The sequence below is a fragment of the Saimiri boliviensis genome, chromosome X (genome assembly GCF_048565385.1).
Source record: "Saimiri boliviensis isolate mSaiBol1 chromosome X, mSaiBol1.pri, whole genome shotgun sequence".
Taxonomy (NCBI): Eukaryota; Metazoa; Chordata; class Mammalia; order Primates; family Cebidae; genus Saimiri; species Saimiri boliviensis.
Genome location: NC_133470.1, coordinates 84,302,547 through 84,325,218, shown reverse-complemented (window position 1 = coordinate 84,325,218; position 22,672 = coordinate 84,302,547). Strand labels below are relative to the sequence as shown.

Below are 22,672 nucleotides of genomic sequence, written 5' to 3'. Positions count from 1 at the left end.
GCACATTTCTATCCTGTCTTCTGGTATATCATAGCAGAGCTGACATAGGCGGGTTCTTCATGGCCTGGAGGAAGTAAGGTGGCGAGCCTGGGAGGATGGACACACTTTCTGACTCGTCTTTAGTTGGAGAAATTTTGAGTGTTGCTTATGTTTTCTTAGCCTGGTAGTGAGAGTTTAAAAATAAATGAATGGTGAATATTTGAGAAATCGGAAGAAAACAAAAACCAGAAGGAAAAAAAAGGTTTATCACGGAAGGGTCGGCCAGGCACAGTGGCTCACACCTGTAATCCCAGCACTATTAGGAGGCCAAGACAGGAAGACCACTTAAGCCCAGGAGTTTCAAGACTAGCCTGGACAAAGTAGTGAGACCCCATCTCTACATATAATTTAAAAATTAGCTGGGCATGGTGGCATAATGTGGTCCCAGCTACTTTGGAGGCTGAGGCACGAGGATCATCTGAGCCCAGGAGTTTGAGGGAACAGTGAGCCACGATTGGGCCCCTGCACTCCAGCCTGGGCAACAGAGTGACATGCTATCTCAAAGAAACAAAGGGTTCTCTGGCACTATGTGTTAACACTTTAACTGTTCACAGCACAACTTAAAGGAATCTATCCTACAGAAATACATCTGTAAATATGCGGATATGCCTATGGGAATGAATGTTGTTTGCAACATTGGTTATGATACCAAAATTGCAAACAACTCAGCAAGAGAGGCTAAGAGCTTCCCCAGTAAGTTAGTAAATTTTTTTTTTTTTTTTTTTTTTGAGATGCAGTCTCACTCTGTCACCCAGGCTAGAGTGCAGTGGCATGATCTCAGCTCACTGTAACCTCTGCCTTCCAGGTTCGAGTGACTCTCCTGCTTCAGCCTTCTGAGTATCAGGGACAACAGGCGCCCACTACCACGCCCAACTAATTTTTGTCTTTTTTTTTTTTGAGATGGAGTCTCACTCTGTCACCAGACTGGGGTGCAGTGGTGTGATCTTGGCTCATTGCAACATCCACCTCCCGGATTCAAGCGATTCTCCTGCCTCGGCTTCCTGAGTAGCTGGGACTACAGGCACCCGCCACCATGCCCAGCTAATTTTTTTGTATTTTAGTAGAGATGAGGTTTCACCATGTTGGCCAGGATGGTCTCGATCTGACCTCGTGATCCGCCTGCCTCAGCCTCCCAAAGTGTTGGGATTACAGGCCTGAGCCACCGTACCTGGCCTAACCAGCTGATTTTTATATTTTTAATAGAGACAGGGTTTCACCATTTTGGGCAGGCTGGTCTCGAACTCCTGACCTTGTGATCCGCCTGCCTCAGTCTCCCAAACTGCTGGGATTACAGGTGTCAGCCACCGTGCCCAGCCAGTAAATCTTTTTAGGTTGCTAAACAGCATGGAGTATACTTCTGTTTGTGTGTAGGAAATCTTAAAAAGGGGTTATTATACATTATTATAAGGCGTAGAAAATTACGTTTGGAGAAATGACACCAGATTGTTGTGTTTGTCTGTAGAATGTGAAATTATGGGAACTTTGATTTTTTTAAAAGAAGTATGAATAGAGGCCAGTCTCAATGCCTCACACCTGTAATCTCAACACTTTGGGAGGTCAAGGCAGGAGGATCACTTGAATCCAGGCATTCAAAACCAACCTGGGCAACATAGTGAGACCCTGTCTCTTTAAAAAAAAGGTAGGGAGTGGGCGTGGTGGCTCACCCCTGTAATCCTAGCACTTTGGGAGGCCGAGGCAGGCAGATTGCCTGAGTTCTGGAGTTCAAGACCAGCCTGGGCAACACAGTGAAACCCTATCTCTACTAAAATACAAAAAATAGCCAGGCATGGCAGCGTATACCTGTGGTCACAGCTACTCAGGAGCCTGAGGCAGGAGAATTGCTTGAACCCGGGTGGCAGAGATTGCAGTGAGCAGAAATTGCGCCACTGAATTCTAGCCTAGGTGACAGAACAAGACTCCATCTCCCTCCCCGACCAAAAAAAATGAAGTATAAATAGGACAAAATTTAGTAAGGAAACAAGCCAGTTTATCAAAAGTCAGTCAAAAAGAAGTCACATGAATGGGGTACAGATCTAAGAGTTGGCTCTTTGATTGCTGATACATTAGACAAGCCATTAATCAGTTAACCTACTCAAGGAGATAAAAAACATGAATATGTGAACTTAGTCATTGGAAAGAGATTACCACAGATGCAGAGAACATTTAAAGAATTAGGAGAAGACTCAGCCTGGCCAACATGGTGAAACTCCGTTTCTACTACAAATACAAAAATTAGTTGGGTGTGGTAGTGCACGCCTGTAATCTCGGCTATTCAGGAGGCTGAGGCAGGAGGATCACCTGAACCTAGGAGGAGGGAGGAGGTTGCTGTGAGCTCTGTACTCCTGTACTCTAGCCTCGGCAACATAGCGAGACAGTATCTCAAAAAAAGAAATTTTTGAGAAAACTGTATAACTCCATAGTTGTATGTTTGGTGTGAAAATGTAAAAAAGGTGGAAGCGTTTTTAGGAATGCATAAAATACCAAAAGTGACTAAAAGGGGTTCAAAAAACTTAAATGGATCAGTAGCCCTAGAAAAAATGGAGAAAGCTATCCAAGCACTATACCCCCAAAACAACCAGGCTCGCTAGGTTAGTAAGAGTGACCAACTTTTAACCTTTATGAAAAGAGTGATTTCTAAACTGTTGCAAATTTTTTCCCAGTACGGAGGAAGGTGAAAATGGTATCCTGATTCATTTATGAAGTGAAAATGTGACAAAGCTAGCCTAAAGAAAACTGTAGAGCAACTTGATTTATGAATACCAACATAAAAATTATAAACAGAACGTTAACCCATCTCAGCTGCATTAGTACATTAAAAAAATTAAATGAATCCGTGAGCTCAAATTAGTAATGCAGATGACTCAAGCCAGGAGATGTAGGAATAGAATTCACTGTTCTAGTATTAGGTCAAAGGCAGTGGGGGTCGGGGGAAGTATGATCATCATCATACACACTAAACAAAAACAATTCATAAAATTCAACATCTTTTTTTTTTTGAGATGGCGTCTCGCTCAGTCACCCGGGCTGGAGTACAGTGGCACAATCTCAGCTCACTGCAACCTCTGCCTACTGGGTTCGAGCGATTAAGCTGATTCAGCCTCCCAAGTAGCTGGGACTACAGGCACCTGCCATCATGTCCAGCTAATTTTTTTGTATTTTAGCAGAGACGGTGTTTCACCATGTTGGCCAGGCCTGGTCTTGAACTCCTGAGCTCGGGTGATCTGCCCAGCTCAGCCTCCCAAAGTGCTGGGATTACAGGTGTGAGTCATTGTGCCCAGTCAAGTAATTTGAAAAATATGCTAAGAACTAGTAATTGCAGAAATCTCCCTCTAGAGCTGTGGAGGGTTCGCCTACTTGAGAAGTGAGGGCCTGGGATGCGGGTAACTAAAAAGAGAACACTTTGAGAAAAACTGCTTGCCACATCAGCCGCTTAGCATGGGTTTAAGATTGACTAACAATCCATGTTTATGACATTAAAGGAAACTTTTGGTGAATCACAAATTTACTTTCTCCATGAGAGATGATAATTTGACATTCTACATTATGGCACCTTCTTTCTGTAGTCGTTCGTTCTAAATGCATTTGAAGAAACTCTACCACCTGATTCTTTATTTCTTCTAGATAGCTACTCGGAAAGCATGTGGCGTGGCTCTGGCTAAGCTCGGCCATGCAAACAACAGAGTCATTGTGCTGGATGGTGACACCAAGTACTCTACCTTCTCTGAGATATTCAACAAAGAGTACCCTGAGCGTTTCATCGAGTGCTTTATGGCTGAACAAAACATGGTGAGCGTGTAGGGTCTCTTGGGGCTTCTTATAATCCATGGCCCACTGGACACAGGAGGCTCAGCCTGTGCTAGTTTTTCTTTGAATTTATGAAAGCAAAAGGACTGGGAAAAAATCTCCAGGGAAACAGGAGGCAGGTAGCCAGGTAGAGTCTGAAAGGTGGCTTCTAGGTCCGCTAGGAGGGCCAGAATGGACTACTCAGCACTCTGCGAGCACCCTTTCCAAGTTGGCTGAGGGCGGCAGGCCCAAGGCCACAGACTGTGGGTCCTCTGAGCCTAGAGCCATCCGAAGCCAGGGCTCTGGGCCTGAAGCATCCCCAGGCTCCCTAGTAGCTCCCTCTGCCCAATTCCACAACCACCCAGAAGCACATCAGTTTGAGGAGCCACAGAGAATGCAGGGTGTTTTCTCTCCACTGTAGAGGGGCCTAATATATGACAGAAATGCAAATGTTGCACTCACTGCAGTTACAAAAGTAACAATTCTTAGAGCTGGTGCCTTAGGTGAAGCCATTCTGCTTATCTGTGCCTCAATCTCTCCCCAGAGTGATACTGATGCAAGGAGTATCTGAAGCACACGCACACAAGCACACCCCTCTCGAGAGGAAGGAGTTAATGTCAGTGAGCCCTTGGTTGCAGAGGCCAGAACAGCACTGGGCACCTCAGTGATTCTAGCCAGAAAACCACAGGCCAGCTGGACTTATTTACAATAAGCTTATTTGGAATAAGTAGTAGTTAAAATTTTTCAAAAATTAGTTGTCGGCATTTAAAAATCAGGAGATTACAGGTGTGGTGGCACGAGCCTGCAGTCCCACCTACTCGGGACGCTGAGGCAGGAGGATGCTTGATACCAGGACTTTGAGGCTGCCGTTAGACAGCAAATACCCCCTCTCAAAAAAGAAAAAGAATCAGGAGATCTTATTAGAATACACATTTCTGGATTCTTTTGAAAAATGGGAGAAAGTTCCACCACAGGGTGGCATTCCCTCCTGATGCCAGTTGACTGAAGTCAGACAGCAGCCCTGTTGAGATGGGTGCTCCCAACCAGCTCCCCATACTCCCCACACTCTGACAAACCAGTTGTCCAGCACTGTCGCCAAGGCTGGAGTGCAGCGGCACAATCTCAGCTCACTGCAACCTCTGCCTCCCAGGTTCAGGCAATTCCCTTGCCTCACCCTCCCAAGTAGTTGGGCTTACAGATGTGTGCCACCACACACTAATTTTTGTATTTTTAGTGGAGACGGGGGTCAGGCTGGTCTTGAACTCCTGACCTCAGGTGACCCACCCATCTTGGCCTCCCAAAGTGCTGGGATTACAGGCATGAGCCCCCGAGCCTGGCTTGTTAAGCTGTTTTTGATTGCATTGGAAAACAGTGCAATCCATAATTTTCCAGATTGATGCTCCTATCAGAAAGCTGGCTCCCTGCTTCACTGATGCCCTCAGTGCACAGCCATGTAGTCTACTCTGTGCCTGCTGACATGTTCTCACAGTTGGAAAAAAATTGTGAAGAAGAGGCGAGCGGGTGGTATGTAGTGCCATGCTGAAAGAGGTGGCTACAGTGTAGAGCTTGACCAGGGCCGATCAGGGACAGCCTCTCAGCACAGGTGATACTTAAGCTGCGTCTCAGGTGATCAGGAGTCAGCTGTGCACAGATGTGGGCGACCGCATCCCAAGCAGGGGGCATGGCCATCTGGAGGCTTGGGATGTTTCGGGAGCAGAGGGAAAGCCAGGTGGCAGAAGCACGGTGAATGCAGAAAGGTCTCCAGGGCCAGGTCACACGAGGTCTTCGAGGGGCCCTGTTCAGCATCTCCGCTTCTCTTGCAGTTTGCTGGGAAGCCACTGGAGGGCTTTAAGCAGGAGAGCAGCAGCCTGCGTTTTCCGAAAGTCTGAAGAGTGGAGAATGGCTTCATTCAGGAAAGGGAGGGAAAGAAGAGGGTGGCTTGGACCAGGGCAGTTAGCTGTGGAGTCAGAGAAAAGCAGACTTGTCACATACTGCCTTATCAGGAGGGCCAGCAGGATGCCAGCGGCAGGTGTCGGAGCAAGAACCAAGGTTGGCACTCGAATGTGGGCAGCAGTACCTGGGGGAAGGTGGTGTCACCTCTTGAGATTGACAAGATTGGGAGAAGAGTAGACTGGGGACACCAACAGGAGCTCTGTGTGGGCCCAGGGGGTCGGAGCACCTGTTAGATGTGCGGAGGGAGACAGTGTCGGATGGCTGGGTAGTAGATCAGTCATTTTCACATGTTTTGCTTCATACCGATAAATGCAGTTTTCTAAACTACATATCCCTTGGCCTAGCTTTGAGCTGACATCGTTTTTTTGTTTTTATTTTTGGTAATGTAGACATGGAGTCTTACTCTGTCGCCCAGGCTGGAATGCAGTGGCGCAGTCACGGCTCACTGCAGCCTCAAACTCCTGGGCTCTGGCCTCAGCCTCCTGAGGAGCTGGGACTGTGAGCATGAGCCACCACACCTGGCCACATCTAAATTTTTAGTCACAAATTTAAATAGTTGCAAAGGATATAGTTGCTCATATGTTGACCTTTTTGATACTTTAATATTCAAATCGTGCAATTAGAGATGACATTGGCTGGCCATAGTGGCTCACACCTGTAACCCCAGAACTTGGTAGGCTGAAGCTGGAGGATTGGGCCTTGAACAACAGTGAGACCTGGTCTCTAATTTTAAAAAATTCATGCCAAGCCACTTTTCTTTGTCAGAAATTAAATCCCCTTTTCTACCTAGTTTCCAATTTCCATTCGATTAATTTCCCCAATATATCTTTATGCATGAAAGCCTTTTATTGATTGTCCTATCATTTTTCTTTGCAACAAAAGTATGTATATCAATTGATAGCTTTTAAAAAAAATTATAGGCCTCTGAGCATTAGATTTTTTTCTGGACTGCGATACAGTTTTTATTATTGGCTTGCATGTTAGTGGATGAACATACTTGTAATTTGAATGTGTTAACATTCAGAACAGATTCTATTCCTGTTTTTCATTTTAATGATGTAAGTGCTATGAAACCTTACATAAATAAGTAGATGGGAAGGGAAGTTTTGTTGGAGGAATGTCACTCAATTCTTTAAATTTCTTCCCAGTTATAAGCCAAAAAAAAATCACAATCACATATCGATCTGTCATGTAAAGTTGTTTATAAAAATTACTTACAGAGGCCGGGCACTATGGCTCATGCCTGTAATCTCAGCACTTTGGGAGCCTGAGGTGGGCGGATCATGAGGTCTGAAGATCGAGACCATCCTGGCCAACATGATGAAACCCCATCTCTACTAAAATACAAAGTAGCTGGGTGTGGTGGTGCACACCTGTAGTCCCAACTACTTGGGAGGCTGAGGCAGGAGAATAGCTTGAACTCAGGAGGTGGAGCTTGCAGTGAGCCAAGATCACACCACTGTACTCCATCCTGGCTACAGACCAAGACTTTATCTCAAAAAAAAAAAAAAAAAAGACTTGCAGAGTTGACCGTTTCATTAATTGAGTTTGTTTTCTCTTCACCAGCATACTTATTTCAAATTTTGTCCTCTTTACTTGGCTCTGGAGGTTCTATACTCCAGGATGATCCTCCTGTAAGAGTCAGGTAGCTGAGAGCATGCCCTTTGGGGATCAGGTTGCTAGAAGGTGATTGTTAAAAAGAGACAGTGGGAGACTTGGGGGCGGTGGCTAACACCTGTAATCCCAGCACTTTGGGAGGCTGGCTGAGGCAGGTGGATCACCTGAGATCAGGAGTTCAAGATCAGCCTGGCCAACATGGTGAAACTTCGTCTCTACTAAAAATACAAAAGTTAGCTGGGCATGGTGGCAGGTGCCTGTAATCCCAGCAACTCAGGAAGCTGAGGCACGAGAATCACTTGAACCTGGGAGGCGGAGGTTGCAGTGAGCAGAGATCACGCCACTGCATTCCAGCCTGGGCAACAGAGCAAGATTTGCCTGTCTAAAAAAAAAAAAACGAAGGGGAACACAGACCCTCTTTTTGGCAAATGAATGTAGACAGAGTTGATCTGGAGTTGGGGACCTTGAGTGAAACACCCACAGCCACATCCCCCTTAGAAAGCCTGTGTCACCCCAGGGAGGTTTGAGTTCTAGTTTGAAGCCTACTGGGATATTTGAGTCCAGACTTCTGGGAAAGCAGGGCAAGGAATAGCAGTGTAAAGTGGGGGTCATTACCAGAATGCAGATCAGGGGAGCACTGGGCGAGAGGCGACTTCCCGATGGTGCACGGGGCCCTGAGGACTTGCCCCAGCAGCACCCATGAGGCGACAGGAGGAAACGATCAGGGGCCAAGTCAAGTCACAGCCAGCCGAGTCCAGAAGCTTCTTGGTTTTGTGGCTTCGAGGTCCCTCATGGGGATGGTAGCCTAGATGAAGTAGGTTGGGAAGAGCATGGGAAATGAGAAGGCAGGGGCAATGACTGTAGACGATTTGTGAGAAGTTTATTGCGGAAAACCCAGATGTGGGGCAAGCTCTGGAGGCAGGACAAGGCGGAGGTGGGGCGTGAAGATTAAAAGCGCTGGGACACTCCTGAATGGAAATTAAATGATACAAGAGAAAGGGAAGTAGCACAGGAGGGAGAGGGGAAGCTGCGCTGCTGGAGACCCCTGTGAGGAAGCAGGAACAGGACGGGATTCAGGATGACCTGGTGGGGCGTGGACCCTGGAAAGCTGTGGGCACCGGGAGGGCAGGCGGAGGAGACTAATCTGTTGCTCCCTAGGAGCTATGAGGTAAGGGTACCGTCTGAGCAGGAAGGACAGACAGGTGCCCAGAGTTTGAGGAAAGAGGGGCGTAGGAAGGACACACGCTAGAACTGACAGCAGTTCAGCAGGTGCAGGATAGTGGTTACCATGGGGACTGTGGGGAAGGGGTGGTGGGGACAGTGCCCAGGGATGTTACTATTCGTGTTCTCTGTGTTGCAGGTGAGCGTGGCGCTGGGCTGTGCCTCCCATGGGCGGACCATTGCATTTGCTAGCACCTTTGCTGCCTTTCTGACCCGAGCATTTGATCAGATCCGGATGGGAGCCATCTCTGAAAGCAACGTCAACATTATTGGCTCCCACTGTGGGGTATCTGTGGGTAAGGGTTTTAAATGCCATCATTTTGGTAGCTCTCCTCCTTCACAGAGAAAGATGAACATGGATTAGGTTAAACCATGAATTTCCTTATGGTTCCATGAAGTTTGATTATTCAGGCCTTTTTGTTTGAAAAAGCCATATCATATTTTAAAGTATCAGGCACTCGGCAACTTTTCAAGTGCGTCTGTCGGTGGTGCTGTTGACTGTTCACTTTCGGACTGTGAAAAGCAGCTGCCGATCCTGAGTGCCGTGTTGAGGTGTGTGCAGATTATGGACAGGGCTAGCAGGGTCGTGGACCCCTTTCTGCCCTCGCTGTGGTTGCAGTCTGAGCGTGAACAGCATGGACAGAGGAAAACAAGAATGCTGGCTGGCTGCACAGCCAGCTCAGGTGGGAGGGGGGCTGGACCACCACCCCTACCTTCCTGCCTGGAGCAGCAGGAACCCTGGAACATGACACAAGGCAAGTAACTTACGAACACGCCCTTCTCAGAATAGTATTAACCTGGCAGGTGGGCTAGAAGGAAAACACAGGCAATGGGAAGCCAGAAAGGGGATTGAAACAAGGTGTGCAAGGTGGTAGGGGAGGAAACCGGGAGTGGGGGATCTGAGAGTGAAAGGGGTGAGTGTGTCTTAACAGATGGAGCGCTCTGCAATGGTGTGAAAAAACACAAGTCTCCAGGGTTTTCTCACTTGGGAAACATCAGGGAGTCATTTTCTTGAACAACAGAAATAACATGGAAAGATGAGCCAGCTGGCATGCCTGTGGCAGGCAGGTGGGCTCAGTAGGTGTGGCTGCACACACTTGATTCTAGAATGCTGGAAGTGCATACTGGGGAGTCAGCTCAGGGACTCCTTGGGAAAATGAGGCTGGATTAGATGGCTCTAGAGGGAGCTGGAATCACGACTGTCTGGGGGAAACTGGAGGCGCAGCAGCATTGCAGGGGCAGAAGGGCCTAGGGAAGGGGTCGTGAGTCCACCTGCAGCTATGCTCTGTTCGTTTTGAAATAGTCACATGGAGAAGTGGCTCTAGATCCAATCCAAAGAAGAGGCGGAAGGCTGGACGCAGGGGCTCAGGCCTGTAGTCCCAGCGCCTGGTGAAACCTTGTCTCTACTAAAAATAGAAAATTAGCCAGGCGTGGTGGCATGCACCTGTATTCTCAGCTTCTCGGGGCTGAGACAGGAGGCAGAGGCTGCAGTAAGCCAAGATCACACCACTGCACTCCAGCCTGGAGACAGAGTGAGACTCCATCTTAAAAAAAAAAAAAAAAAAAAAAAAAAAATTTTTTTTTTTTAAAAGAGCTGGGCTGTTAGAGGTTAGACAGTTGTCCTAGGCAAGGCAGTGTGCATGGCGACAATCCCCTGTACCCTTCCTAGCTGAGAAGAGCTAAGCTGCCCAGTGCACATTAAGATTTCTTTTTCACATTTCTGGCCAGAAACTCTGTTCCCAGATATACCCTAAAGCACCCTGTAGCACCCCTAGAGTGCCTTAAAAGAGTGCTAACTACTTGGAAGGCCCGGAGAAATGAAAAAGACCACTTTGCTATGCGAAACCCAGTCTCTGGATGTAGAAAAGAGACGGCAGACCTTGGAGAACAAAGCTGAGAACAGGGTGTCAGAGACTTAGCAGGGAAAACTCAGGCCACCAATGCTCAGCCATCGTGGACAGTAGCTTGGAGTGTTCCATCTGAAGAGTCAGCTAGGAGCCTAACCTGTGGTGTCACAGTATAGTCTCAAGGGAGACAGGCATGCAAGAACACAGCGAGAATTAGTTACAAGGATGCAGTCAGACCATTTATGGGGCTCTGACCGCGTGGCAATAGGAATAATTGCTTCTTCAGAGCTAGAAGGGGATGGAGGGCAGTTTCTCATGGGGTTATGCTCATGTTTTCATCGGGCTGTGGTTCTCTCAGGTGAAGATGGCGCTTCCCAGATGGCCCTGGATGATATAGCCATGTTCCGAACCATTCCCATGTGCACCATTTTCTATCCAAGTGATGCCGTCTCTACGGAGCATGCTGTTACTCTGGCGGCCAATGCCAAGGTATTTTTAGGGGGACACTAGTTTCGGACAGAAAATGCTTCTGGACTCTGCTACTAGTTTCATACTGATGATTGGGTTTTTTTCTCAGCCTAAAAGTGATATTCATGATAGAAACTTCGGTAATAGAATTCTTTACAAAAACAGGTGATTATGCATGTGAATACATTTGCTTTGTAAAAGATTCAAACAGTGCAGGATATTGAACAAAACCTGGCCGCCTGTCTCATCCGGGCTCAGCAGAAGAAACAGAGACCATTCTGAGTATTGTAAACAGGAGAAGGTGTGTAACAAAGGGTGCTTTGGAAGCAGCAGGAGCAAGCTCCAGGCAGAGTCCAGATTGTATGTACCATTAGCCCCGGTGGCTGCAGCCAGGGGTGAAGAAGCTCCTGCTGCCTCCAGACATCCAGGAAGCTGGAGAGCAGGTGATAGGAGCCACTGCAGATGCACCATGGGGTAAGAGTGTGGGATGTTGTACAAGGGCCTCAGACGGACAGAATCCAATTCCTGTTCAGAACCAAGCTGCATAGGAGACAAGGCAGCGTGCTCTTGATCTTTCCAGCCTCTCCCACTAACTTTCAGCAGACGCCCCTTACCACCCTGCACCTCACCCATGCCCCACACAGGTAACCCCTGGCACAGTCAAGGTGGGTACTGTACGTTTCCTTTCCAAGCACTCGTGGTCATTTCTTTGATTTTTTTTTTTTTTATAAGTGGGCTCCCACTTTACATACTATTCTGTACTGTTTTTTTTGCTTTGTTTTGTTTTGTTTTTTTGAGACAGACTCTTTTTTTTAAATTTATTTTTATTTTTATTTTTATTTATTTTTTTTTTTTTTAATTTTTTTTTGTTTCCTTCTTTTACAAACCCTTGTGTCGAGGGCTGACTTTCAATAGATCGCAGCGAGGGAGCTGCTCTGCTACGTAGGAAACCCCGACCCAGAAGCAGGTCGTCTACGAATGGTTTAGCGCCAGGTTCCCCACGAACGTGCGTTGCGTGACGGGCGAGGGGGCGGCCGCCTTTCCGGCCGCACCCCGTTTCCCAGGACGAGGGGCACTCCGCACCGGACCCCGGTCCCGGCGCGCGGCGGGACACGCCCCGCGCGGGGCGGAGCGGCCCGCCGGCGGGGACGGCGGGGGACCGGCTATCCGAGGCCAACCGAGGCTCCGCGGCGCTGCCGTATCGTTCCGGAGACAGACTCTTGATCTGTCACCCAGGCTGGAGTGCAGTGGTGCAATCCCAGGTCACTCCAACCTCCACGTCCTGGGTTCAAGCAGTTCTCTGCGTCAGCCTCCCGGGTAGCTGGGATTACTGGTGCATGCCACCACACCTGGCTAATTTTTTTTTTTTTTTTTTTTTTTTTTTCTGAGACGGAGTTTCACTCTTGTTACCCAGGCTGGAGTGCAATGGCGCGATCTCGGCTCACCGCAACCTCCGCCTCCTGGGTTCAAGCAATTCTCCTGCCTCAGCCTCCTGAGTAGCTGGGATTACAGGCACGTGCCACCATGCCCAGCTGATTTTTAGTATTTTTAGTAGAGACGGGGTTTCACCATGTTGACCAGGATGGTCTCGATCTCTTGACCTCGTGATCCACCCGTCTCCGCCTCCCAAAGTGCTGGGATTACAGGCTTGAGCCACCGCGCCTGGCTAATTTTTGTATTTTTAATAGAGACGACGTTTCACCACATTGGCCAGACTGGTCTTAACACCTGACCTCGTGATCCACTGCTTCGGCCTCCCAAAGTGCTAGATTTACAGGTGTAAGCCATCGCACCCGGCTTAATTTTTGTATTTTTTGGGAGAGATGGGGTTTTGCCATGTTGGCCACGTTAGTCTCAAAATTCCTGGCCTCAAGTGATCCACCCGCCTTGGCCTCCCACAGTGCTGGGATTACAGGCATGAGCAAGTGTGTCTGGCCAATTGTGTACTTCTAAACTTAGTTTATCTCGGAGATTGTTCTATGATTTCAAACATGGTATAGGATTTCATTTCTAGAAATGTCAAGAGAGGCAAAACAAGATTAGGTGACAGAAATTAGAAGCCGGGCGCGGTGGCTCACACATGTAATCCCAGCACTTTGGGAGGCCAAGGCAGGTGGATCACAGGGTCAGGAGGTTGAGACCATCCTGGCTAACACGGTGAAACCCCGTCTCTACTAAAAATACAAAAAATTAGCTTAGCTGGGCGTGGTGGCACGCCCCTGTAGTACCAGCTGCTTGAGAGGCTGAGGCAGGAGGATCTCTTGAACCCATAAGGCAGAGGTTGCAGTGAGCTGAGATCACACCACTGCACTCCAGCCTGGGCAAGAGAGTGAGACTTTGTCTCAAAAAACAAAACAAACAAAAAGAAATGAGAGTAGAGGTTACTTCTTAGTCACGGGAGAGTGACTGGAAAGAGGCGCCAGGGAGCTCTGCTGGGCTGGGATGAGGGCTCTGCACTGGGCGGCGCATGCAGGAAGTGCTGCACTCAGGACATGTGCATTTCACTGCAGCTGAGTTACGTCTTGGTGAAGACATTGAATCAACATGGATTATAGCGTATTTCTTGATACATTTGTTTGCAATGCATCCATTAACATGCATATAAATTAACAAATTGTTTAGGCACACAAGTGTTGATTTATACTCATAAATGTTTATGTGCTCAAATTGGTCATAAAAATGTATTTACATTTTACTGGGAAAGGAGCAAGGCATCTTGTATATTCAAATAGATGTTTATGGTCTTCCTGAGGATGAAGCATCATAAACTATTGTGGCAAAAACTAACATTTTAACGTTCTTTTCTGAGTTTCTAGTCAATGCGAGTCAGTGCTCTGCCGTGAACTAGTGTTCTGTGCAGACAGAACGAGCCAGTGAGTATTGGGGAATCTTCCAAGAGGATCGGTGTGACGGCACAGGAGCTTGTCCTGCTGTAGACGCTCACCCCTTGCTCCAGAGCCTACACTTTCAGGAAAAAGAGCTGTCCTGTTGACCCTCCTCCCTTCTTTCAATGTCTGTTGTTGGAAATTCCTTGTTTGCTTTTCTAAACCACGGCTCCATTTATGCCCTAGGGAATGTGCTTCATTCGGACCACCCGACCAGAAACTATCGTTATTTACACCCCACAGGAACACTTTCAGATCGGACAGGCCAAGGTAAGGGCTTAAGCTCTGCAGCGTTATTCAGTATCATCACCTGTAAAAAGAACACTTCTGAATCTGTCACCAGGTATCTTGAGAGTTGAGGCATCATCCTTTCTTTGCTCTCATTTAAAAAAAAAAAAAAAAAAAAACCGGTTGTGACCTTTACCTGCTTTTCCTTGGGAAGGAACATTTTATGAATTTCAGCTTAGCTTGAAGTCTTCTGCTTTCCAAATGGAGTGTTTTGTTGTTGTTGATCTCAAAGATATTAACATGAAGCCACTTGAGCAACTTGGCTGTTATTTCTCTTGGCCACAAACTAAACAAAACAGAAGTCATCCTGGCAGTGGCACACGCCTGCCATCCCAGAACTTTGGGAGGCAAAGGCCGGGAGGATTGCTTAAGGCCAGGAATTCCAGAGCAACCTGGGCAACATAGCGAGATTCCCAACTCTACAAAAGTTTTTAAAATTAGCTGGGTATGGCGGCGTGTACCTGTAGTCTCCGCTACTCAGGAAGCTGAGTAAGGAGGATAGGGGAGCTCAGGAATTCAAGGAAGCAGTGAGCTATGATGGATCACACCACCGTACTCCAGCCTGGGTGACAGAGTAAGACCCTGTCTCTAAAAACAAAACAAGACAAAGAATAATAGAAATCATTTGAAATGAATAATCTGTTAGGTTCAGATTTTACAGATCTAAGGCCAGGAAGAAAAGGGAACATGATCTCTGGTATTCTAACGAAAGCCCCGAAAAGTTCAGATTATCAGCCTATCCGTAGGTAAGGATTGGAGAAGGTAAGTGGCTTACTTAAGGGTTTTCAGCCTGTGAGCACCAAGACCAGAATCCAGGCCTGGGTAGTGAGCCCACTCTCCTCCCCAGGCCTATTGAGCACCCCCTGCTCAGCCTGCCTGTCAGGGCCATGTGTGGGGAACACCAGAAACTTCCATGGAGAAAATAAGTGACTCTGCTCATCACCTAGCGAGTGGGGCTTGCAGACGTTTTGGCATGCTTCCTTCCTGTCTTTTTTCTAGGCATACATGTATATTTTACACAGTTGAGATTATACTGTATAGAAAAGTTTGCCCATAGCCACTCTTGAAAGAGCAGCAGGTAACACCCAGTTTGGCTGCTAAGGACTAGGCTGCTCCAGAATTCAGTTTTGAGTGCTCAGACTGGCCAGAGTGCTGCCATAAAGCAGGTGTTTCCAGAACCGTCCACTGTGTCATAGATGGTAGCTGGATGGAAAAGATAGTATTCACCTTTAGTGTTAACTACAGGTTCTGTTTCTGTGGGAAGGGTGTCTTGACATTCACATGGTTTGCAGAGCTCGCTTATTTCTGCCTCCTTTTTTCTAATACTTTTCCTGTCCACACAAAAGAAAGTAAATTTCCTGGTGGGAAAGGATGTGAGTTAAATGTGCATGATAATATGCATGATGTGGATCATTAAAGGGCTGGACTTTGCAAAGAGGGTATGGATATGTGTGCACATGAGTATATGTATTTTAAGAGGCCAGGGTATCCTCAAAGAATGGGGTGGCTCAGAAACCCTATCTGTATTATCAGTAATGGTTCTTAAGCTACAAGGAAACCTAAACAGAGGAAGTGGAGAAGAATTCCAGATGCCTCTGGTGGGTAGCTTTGGAGGCAACTGAAGTATGAAAGAAGCCCAGGAAGTCTGCCCTTGCTTGCAGAATAGTACGTTATTGAGAGTGAGGGCTTTGATGTCAGCCCTGCCTGCCCTGAGCCACTTCCTCCTGCTCTGAGAGTTGCTTTCCTCAGCTGCAAAATGGTCTCACCACTGAACGGATCTTACAGGGAGGCTGTGAGGGTTCTCAGAGCTCAGGCGCACAGAGCGTGTTGCCGATGCACAGCATGTTCCCATGAATGTGTTAGTCATTGGAGTCCAGTCTCAGTGTGCCATAGTCAGCTCTCAGCCCAGACCCCTGATGGGTATGTAGCATCTCCATGCTGCAGGAGAGCTGGGGCAGCGTGGTTGCCTATCAGAAAATGTGTGTCCTGGCTTGTAAATGCATGGTTTTTTTTTTAGTAGTGAATTATTAAGAAGCGAAGTTGTTAGAATTGGGGGTTAGGAGCATAGCAGCGTGCATTCCACTTTGAGATACACTGTGTGTAGTAATCACAGCATTCTGTTTTGCTGGCGCTATACCAGGTCCTTCGCCACTGTGTCCGTGACAAGGTCACAGTTATTGGAGCTGGAGTTACTGTGTACGAAGCCTTAGCAGCTGCTGATGAGCTTGCAAAACAAGGTCAGTTGGTTGTGTCTGAGCATTGAAGTTCGAGCTGGGAAGACTTAGGAGTTCAGCTACCTCCTTTGTCCTGAGCGCTCTTTTTATTTTTATCCCTGCACATTCTTTATTCTAAGTCTGCTTCTTGTACCAAGCTGGTTTTTGCTGTTCTGCAGATATTTTTATCCGTGTCATTGACCTGTTTACCATTAAACCTCTGGATGTCACTACCATCATCTCCAGTGCGAAAGCCACAGAGGGCCGGGTCATTACAGTGGAGGATCACTACCCACAAGGTGTGTGTGGGCATTGGGAATGCTCTGAAAAGTTCTGATGGGGAGTGTTTTTGTCTTCCTTTGTTATTCACATGGCAGACTCTCAGGCGTCTCCCGAGGTTTACGTCTTACCCGCCATGCCTTTGTTGTTCAGTACTGACTAAGCGTGAGGCCATGATCACACACCGGTGTGTCCCCCAACAGTGCACAGTGCCCGGTCACCAGGGCAGGTCAGTGGCAACAGAGGAGAGGAGCGGCTATTGCAGGCAAGGGAGGAGGCAAGAAAAGCATCACAGTTTCTTTGGGTTTGGAATGATGAATAGTGTGCCCCAGACAAGGCATGGTGGCTCACACCTGTCATCCCAGCACTTTGGGAGGCCAACACGGTTAGATGACTTGAGGCCAGGAGTTCGAGACCAGCCTGGTCAACATGGTGAAACCCCATCTCTTCTAAAAATATAAAAATTAGTTGGGTATGCTGGTACATGTTTATAGTCCCAGCTACTCGGGAGGTTGAGTAGCATGAGAATTGCTTGAACCCAGGGGGTAGAAGTTGCAGTGAGCCAAGATCATGTCACTGCACTCCAGTGTGGGCAACAGAGTAAGACTCTGTCTCAAAAACAAAAAGTGTGCCCCAACCAGAGAAGCAGGAACAGGATCTTTCAAGCAGAGAACACAGCAAGTGTAGAAAAAGGGTGTGCCAGAAGGAGAGGGCTGGGCAGTGTTTGGGCCTGGAAAGGTTAGGTGGGGCAGATGATGAGATACAAGGAGGAGCATCACGTGTTCATGTGGCAGGGCCCCCTAGCCTGCAGAAGCGGTGCCTGAATCTCTGGAAGGACTCCTGGGCCCCAGAACACAGTCAACCTTACAGCTGAGGTTGATGATGACAGGGAAAGGGCGCAGGGCGGGATCCACCAGGGCAGGAACCATGAGCCAGGAGGAGTTGAAAGAAGTCCTGCTACAGGCTCAATCCGGCCCCACGGGGCATAGTGAGAAGGGCCTCCCGTGTAGGCTCTGTTTCTGCCCAGGGATGCCTGCTAGAGACTTGGCACCCCATGTGTTTACTGGGGGCAGGTCCTGTTGGCACCCTCTGCCAAGCAGGTAACCAAATCCCTGGCTCCCAGCAGGAAAGCAGATGCTCATGTCAACCACATTGTTCCTACAAACAGTCCAGGTGCAGGACCGCCCTGTCCAGTAGGGAAAGCGTCACAGCTGCAAGGAGACCTTCAGCCAAGAGCCAGGCTTGCCAACCGGCAGCCTCAAGTCGGCCAGTCACTTTTCTGCACTGTTCACTTGTTAGTTTTTACCATTTTCAGGTCCCTGACAGCTTTGAAAGTCGGAGTGCCACAGACCCCCACACTCAGGCAGCCCCTACTGTAGGCTGAGGCAGAGCAGTTTGGAAACCGGCAGTTTAGAATGAGAACTCAGGCCTGTCGGGGTGACCGTTCACATGAATCAGATTTTCCCCTGGGAAGCCATAGATTCAAAGGTCTCTCCATGTTGGGGCTTTAAGACTGACTAGCTGCTTTCACAAAAGGGCCTGATGACATCCTTGTTCCCCCAGGTGGCATAGGGGAAGCTGTCTACGCAGCCGTCTCCATGGATCCTGACATTAAAGTTCATTCGCTGGCAGTGTCGGGAGTGCCTCGGAGTGGGAAGCCCAAGGAATTGCTGGATATGTATGGAATTAGCGCCAGACACATCATAGTGGCCGTGAAATGGATGTTGCTGAACTAAAATAGCTGTTGGCTTTGGTCTTAAAAGGCCTGTTTACCCTACGTTTGTTTGTTCCAAAACCATCATTTAGATCTATACTGTCATGCTTTGTTTCTTAAAAGCAAAGCTAGCTAACACCTTCCTACATCCCTAGTTTGGAAATTCAAGCTAACTACTTATCCTTTAAACTGTGACTACATATGCAAATACCACAATAATTTTTGAATCATTAAAGGGAGTCATACAACGTTAAGTGAAAAAAATAGGTAGTAAAACAACCACCTGATCGTTAGTCTTCTGATAACACTAGACACGTGGTAGAGGTAATAACTTCTTAATGTACTTCCTTCATGAGTAACTAGTAGAAGTAGTCTTTTTTTTGATGTTTAAGACTATAGATAAGTGGTAGAGGTAATAAATTCTTCAGTGTATTTCCTTAATGAGTAACTTACATATAAGACTCTAGATAAATGGTAGAGGTAATAGTTTTCTCAATGTATTTCCTTCATGAGTAAAGAAATGTGAACTGAACACCCGATGTTCTCACTCATAGGTGGGTGTTGAACAATGAGAACACATGGACACAGGGAGGGGAGCACTACACACTGGGGTCCGTTGGGGGGAAAGGGGGAAGGGAGGGGGACATGGGGAGGTGGGGAGAGATAGCATGAGAAAGGACAGATACAGGCGAGGGGACGGAAGGCAGCAAACCACACTGCCATGCGTGTACCTATGCAACAATCTTGCATGTTCTTCACATGTACCCCAAAACCTAAAATGCAATAAAAAAAATTAAAAAAAAAAAGAAGTGTGAACTGAAGTATAGATTGCAGGAGCCTAGGTTCCACAGCACAATAACACCGTGACACCTGCTGTTCCCACCTTGGGATTCTATGTGCTGCCTGCCATCCAGTCTGCAGCCTCCTGGGCAACGGTGTGACTGCAGCTGCCCTGGAATTCACTTCACTGTTTGCCTTCGTCTCCCCTCTGCTGTTGAGAGCCTGTCAGGCAGCAGCGAAAGCTTGCTGGGATGTCCTGTGCTGCTTGTGTGACTGCTCTGTGAAGCAACGAGAGCACCCTAGTTCTGGCCTCTACACTGGACTGTTCCAAGTTGGTAATAAAGCATTTCAAAACAGCTGCTTTATTCAGCACATGCTTTCTGTGCAAATCAGTTTCTCAATGGTCAGTTCCTAAATAAGGAAAAAGCTTTTATTAAAACCGAAGGAGAGTGGGCTGTGGCCCACACCAGTAAACCTGGGAAAGGATAATGGGCTGCAGATGAATCACTAACTAGAGAACAACACGTGGCCTGAAAAGCTGTCCCTGAGCTGATGCCTTCCATCAGCTGTAAGTACATAAAACTATGTGGCTAGAGGCGAGGCATATTGGTTTAAGTCTCTAATCCCAGCACTTTGGGAGGCCAAGGCTGGTGGGTCACCTGAGGTCAGGAGTTCAAGACCAGCCTGGCCAACATGGTGAAACTTCCTCTATACTGAAAAATACGAATATTAGCCGGACTTGGTGGTACGCGCCTGTAATCCCAGCTACTCAGGAGGCTAAGGCTGAATTTGCTTGAACCCAGGCAGCGGAGGTTGCAGTGAGCTGAGATCCTGCCATTGCACTGCAGCCTGGAACAGAGCAAGACTCCATCTAAAAAAAAAAAAAGAAAAAGTATGTGGCAGGAACAAAGTGCTAGCCATAAAAAGATGAGCCTCAGCTTCAGAATTGGATTAAAAATTCTACTAGATGTGTCTGCTGTGTCACATTCCTGTTTTGGCTTTGCTTTTTTGAGACGGGATCTTACTATGTTGCCCAGGCTGGTCTCAAACTCCTGGCCTCAAGTGATCCTCATGCCTGGACCTCCCAAGGTGTTGGGGTTGGAATTACAGGCATGAGCCACCGTGCCCAGTCCACTCCTCATTTTTATTGCCCAAATTAAGTGGTGAGAGATCTTTGGATTATGAGCAGTATCACTGAGGAATTGTTCTAGAATGTGGGGGATAAAGATGGAAGCACTGGTCTGGGACCTGGAGTCCTCAGGATCTCCCCCCTAATCCCACTGAGCTGGTTTCCTGGCCCGTAAAATGAGCGTGATGATGGCTCTGCTGATTTCATAAGATTACAAATTTTATTTTGTAAAAATCGTTTCTATAGGGTCATTGCAGAAAGTTTAGAAAATGCAAAGAGGCAAACATTTTTTGGCCTCACTTACCTCACTATTTCAGGGTAATCACAGCTTCTCACTCTCAAGACAATTTTACTCATTTAAAGTATACAATTCGGTGGTCTGCATCCTTTCTGTGGCCATGTACTACTCTATTACATGGATGGAACACATTTTATTCTTCCATTCAGTTGATGAATGTGGATTAGTTCCACTTTTGTCTCTTGCGAATCGTGTTCTGACAATTCACGTATTTTGTGAAGATGTGGATTTCACAGACTGAAAGATGTGCAGGTGTAGGTCTTCCCTGAGGGATGTGTATGCTGGGAGTAGAACTGAATTGCTGTGTCGTCGGATAATTCTGTGTACCCTTCAAGCGTCTGTGGCGGGAGGTGGTGGTTAAACAGTTGTGAGGAGTCGATGGGGTGACACTGAAACGCATCCCTTTAAAGGGAGGCATTTTTTTATTTTTTTGTTTTGTTTTTTACTTCTTTGAGGAAGGCATTCTTAACAGACAAAAGTCACGCTTGCATGGCCGGGCGCGGTGGCTCAAGCCTGTAATCCCAGCACTTTGGGAGGCCGAGGCGGGTGGATCACGAGGTCGAGAGATCGAGACCATCTTGGTCAACATGGTGAAATCCCGTCTCTACTAAAAATACAAAAAATTAGCTGGGCATGGTGGCACGTGCCTGTCATCCCAGCTACTCAGGAGGCTGAGGCAGGAGAATTGCCTGAACCCGGGAGGCGGAGGTTGCGGTGAGCCGAGATTGCGCCATTGCACTCCAGCCTGGGTAACAAGAACAAAACTCTGTCTCAAAAAAAAAAAAAAAAAAAAAGTCACGCTTGCTTGTATTCAGGTGCAAAATGTCGGATTTGGTGAGAGCACAGGACTGGTGCACATAAGCGCGGTGTGGCAACAAATGGAGCAACTAATTCCATGATGAGAAAGTACGATTTCTAAACACAGGAAAGAGCCCCCAAAGCCTCAGTTCAGTCCCCTAGAAGGTTCTGAGCAGAAACAGGACAAATGAAAGATGAGCGCGCAGGCGCCATGATCACCCAGTGAGGGGAGTGAGCCCTCTTGCCAGCTTGGTCTGGCTGTGACTTTTGAGTAAACAAGTGTGTGTTTCTGAACTGTGAGGAGCCTGGTGATGAACACTCCCTGGAAGATGCTGTGGACCCCGGCCTTGGTCCAGCCCCTCGCCCTTGAGTCCTCCTAACATCTTTCTGCTCTGATTATTTCCCATGAGTAAACCACCCAGCAGAGACTCCAGTACCATGTGCCTCAAAAACCTGGCTTGAATGCTCAAATCTGCTTGCCCATGGGACCTTGGGTAGCCATAGAAGGGGATGATGGTGCTGATGACAGGGACAGTATCTATCCCACAGTGCTGTGGTCAGGATGTTAGTACCATCATTTCGAAACACCCTTGCAGGCGTGCTCTGCATACCTGGCAGCGTCCCACTCCGCAGCGCACCCTCGGCTGGCTCGCCCCATTGGCCCCTTTGCAGCCTCCTTATCCACCTCGCTGGGGTTATGCTGAAGTTGTCAGTGACCCACCCACCTGTCCGCTCCTGAAGGGTGAGCCTGGGCTGAAAGGGCTGACGCTGGATGGGCAGGGAGTGCTGGAGGCCTGGCGCAGAGGGCTCACCAGGCGCTACCTGGAGGGCATGGCTTCTACCTGTGGGCCAACAGTGGTGGCAGGAGGAGTTGCGGCCTGGGTGGAGAAGGGGACAGAGGTGTGGTGTGGGTGGAGGCGTGCAGCCCGGACCCTCCTGGTTGCTGACTCAGAAAGGAAAGCCCTGGAGAGCTAGGCACTCGCCTTCAGCCTTGGAGCCCAGCCTCCCCGGGGAAGCCGGTAGAGCTTCTACCACTTCAAGAGGACTCCTCGCCCTGCCAGGCTGAGGTCAGGTTTAGAGAAGCTGGGACGTTAGATTTAGGAGGGCTGAAATGATCCAACATGTCATTCTGTGTGTTGGGTGAGGAAGCTGAGCACGCAGAGTTACAAACCACTCAGGGCAGGGCCTGGGCTGCACCTGGTATCAGGGCCCACCTGAGAGGCTCTGCCTCCCTAAGTGTATCTGTCCCCGTGGAGCGTGGTGAGACTGGACGCTCGTTGTGGGTCTAAAGGCAGCAGTCTAGTTGTGGAGGGTCTCCTTGATGATACGAGTGAGTGTCCCCTGTCAAAGCTCTTCCCCA

General features: G+C 48.0%; 1 protein-coding gene across 1 annotated transcript in view; it reads left to right on the top strand.

Moving 5' to 3' along the window:
* TKTL1 (transketolase like 1) overlaps positions 1–18,771 on the top strand; it is a 30,892-nt gene extending 12,121 nt beyond the window's left edge. The window contains 7 exon segments of the mRNA XM_074391569.1: positions 3,661–3,825; positions 8,753–8,909; positions 10,819–10,949; positions 14,000–14,083; positions 16,242–16,338; positions 16,494–16,613; positions 18,157–18,771. Of these exon segments, the coding sequence (XP_074247670.1) occupies positions 3,661–3,825; positions 8,753–8,909; positions 10,819–10,949; positions 14,000–14,083; positions 16,242–16,338; positions 16,494–16,613; positions 18,157–18,329 (927 nt within the window). The 3' untranslated portion in view covers positions 18,330–18,771.
* The last annotated feature ends 3,901 nt before the right edge of the window (positions 18,772–22,672 follow it).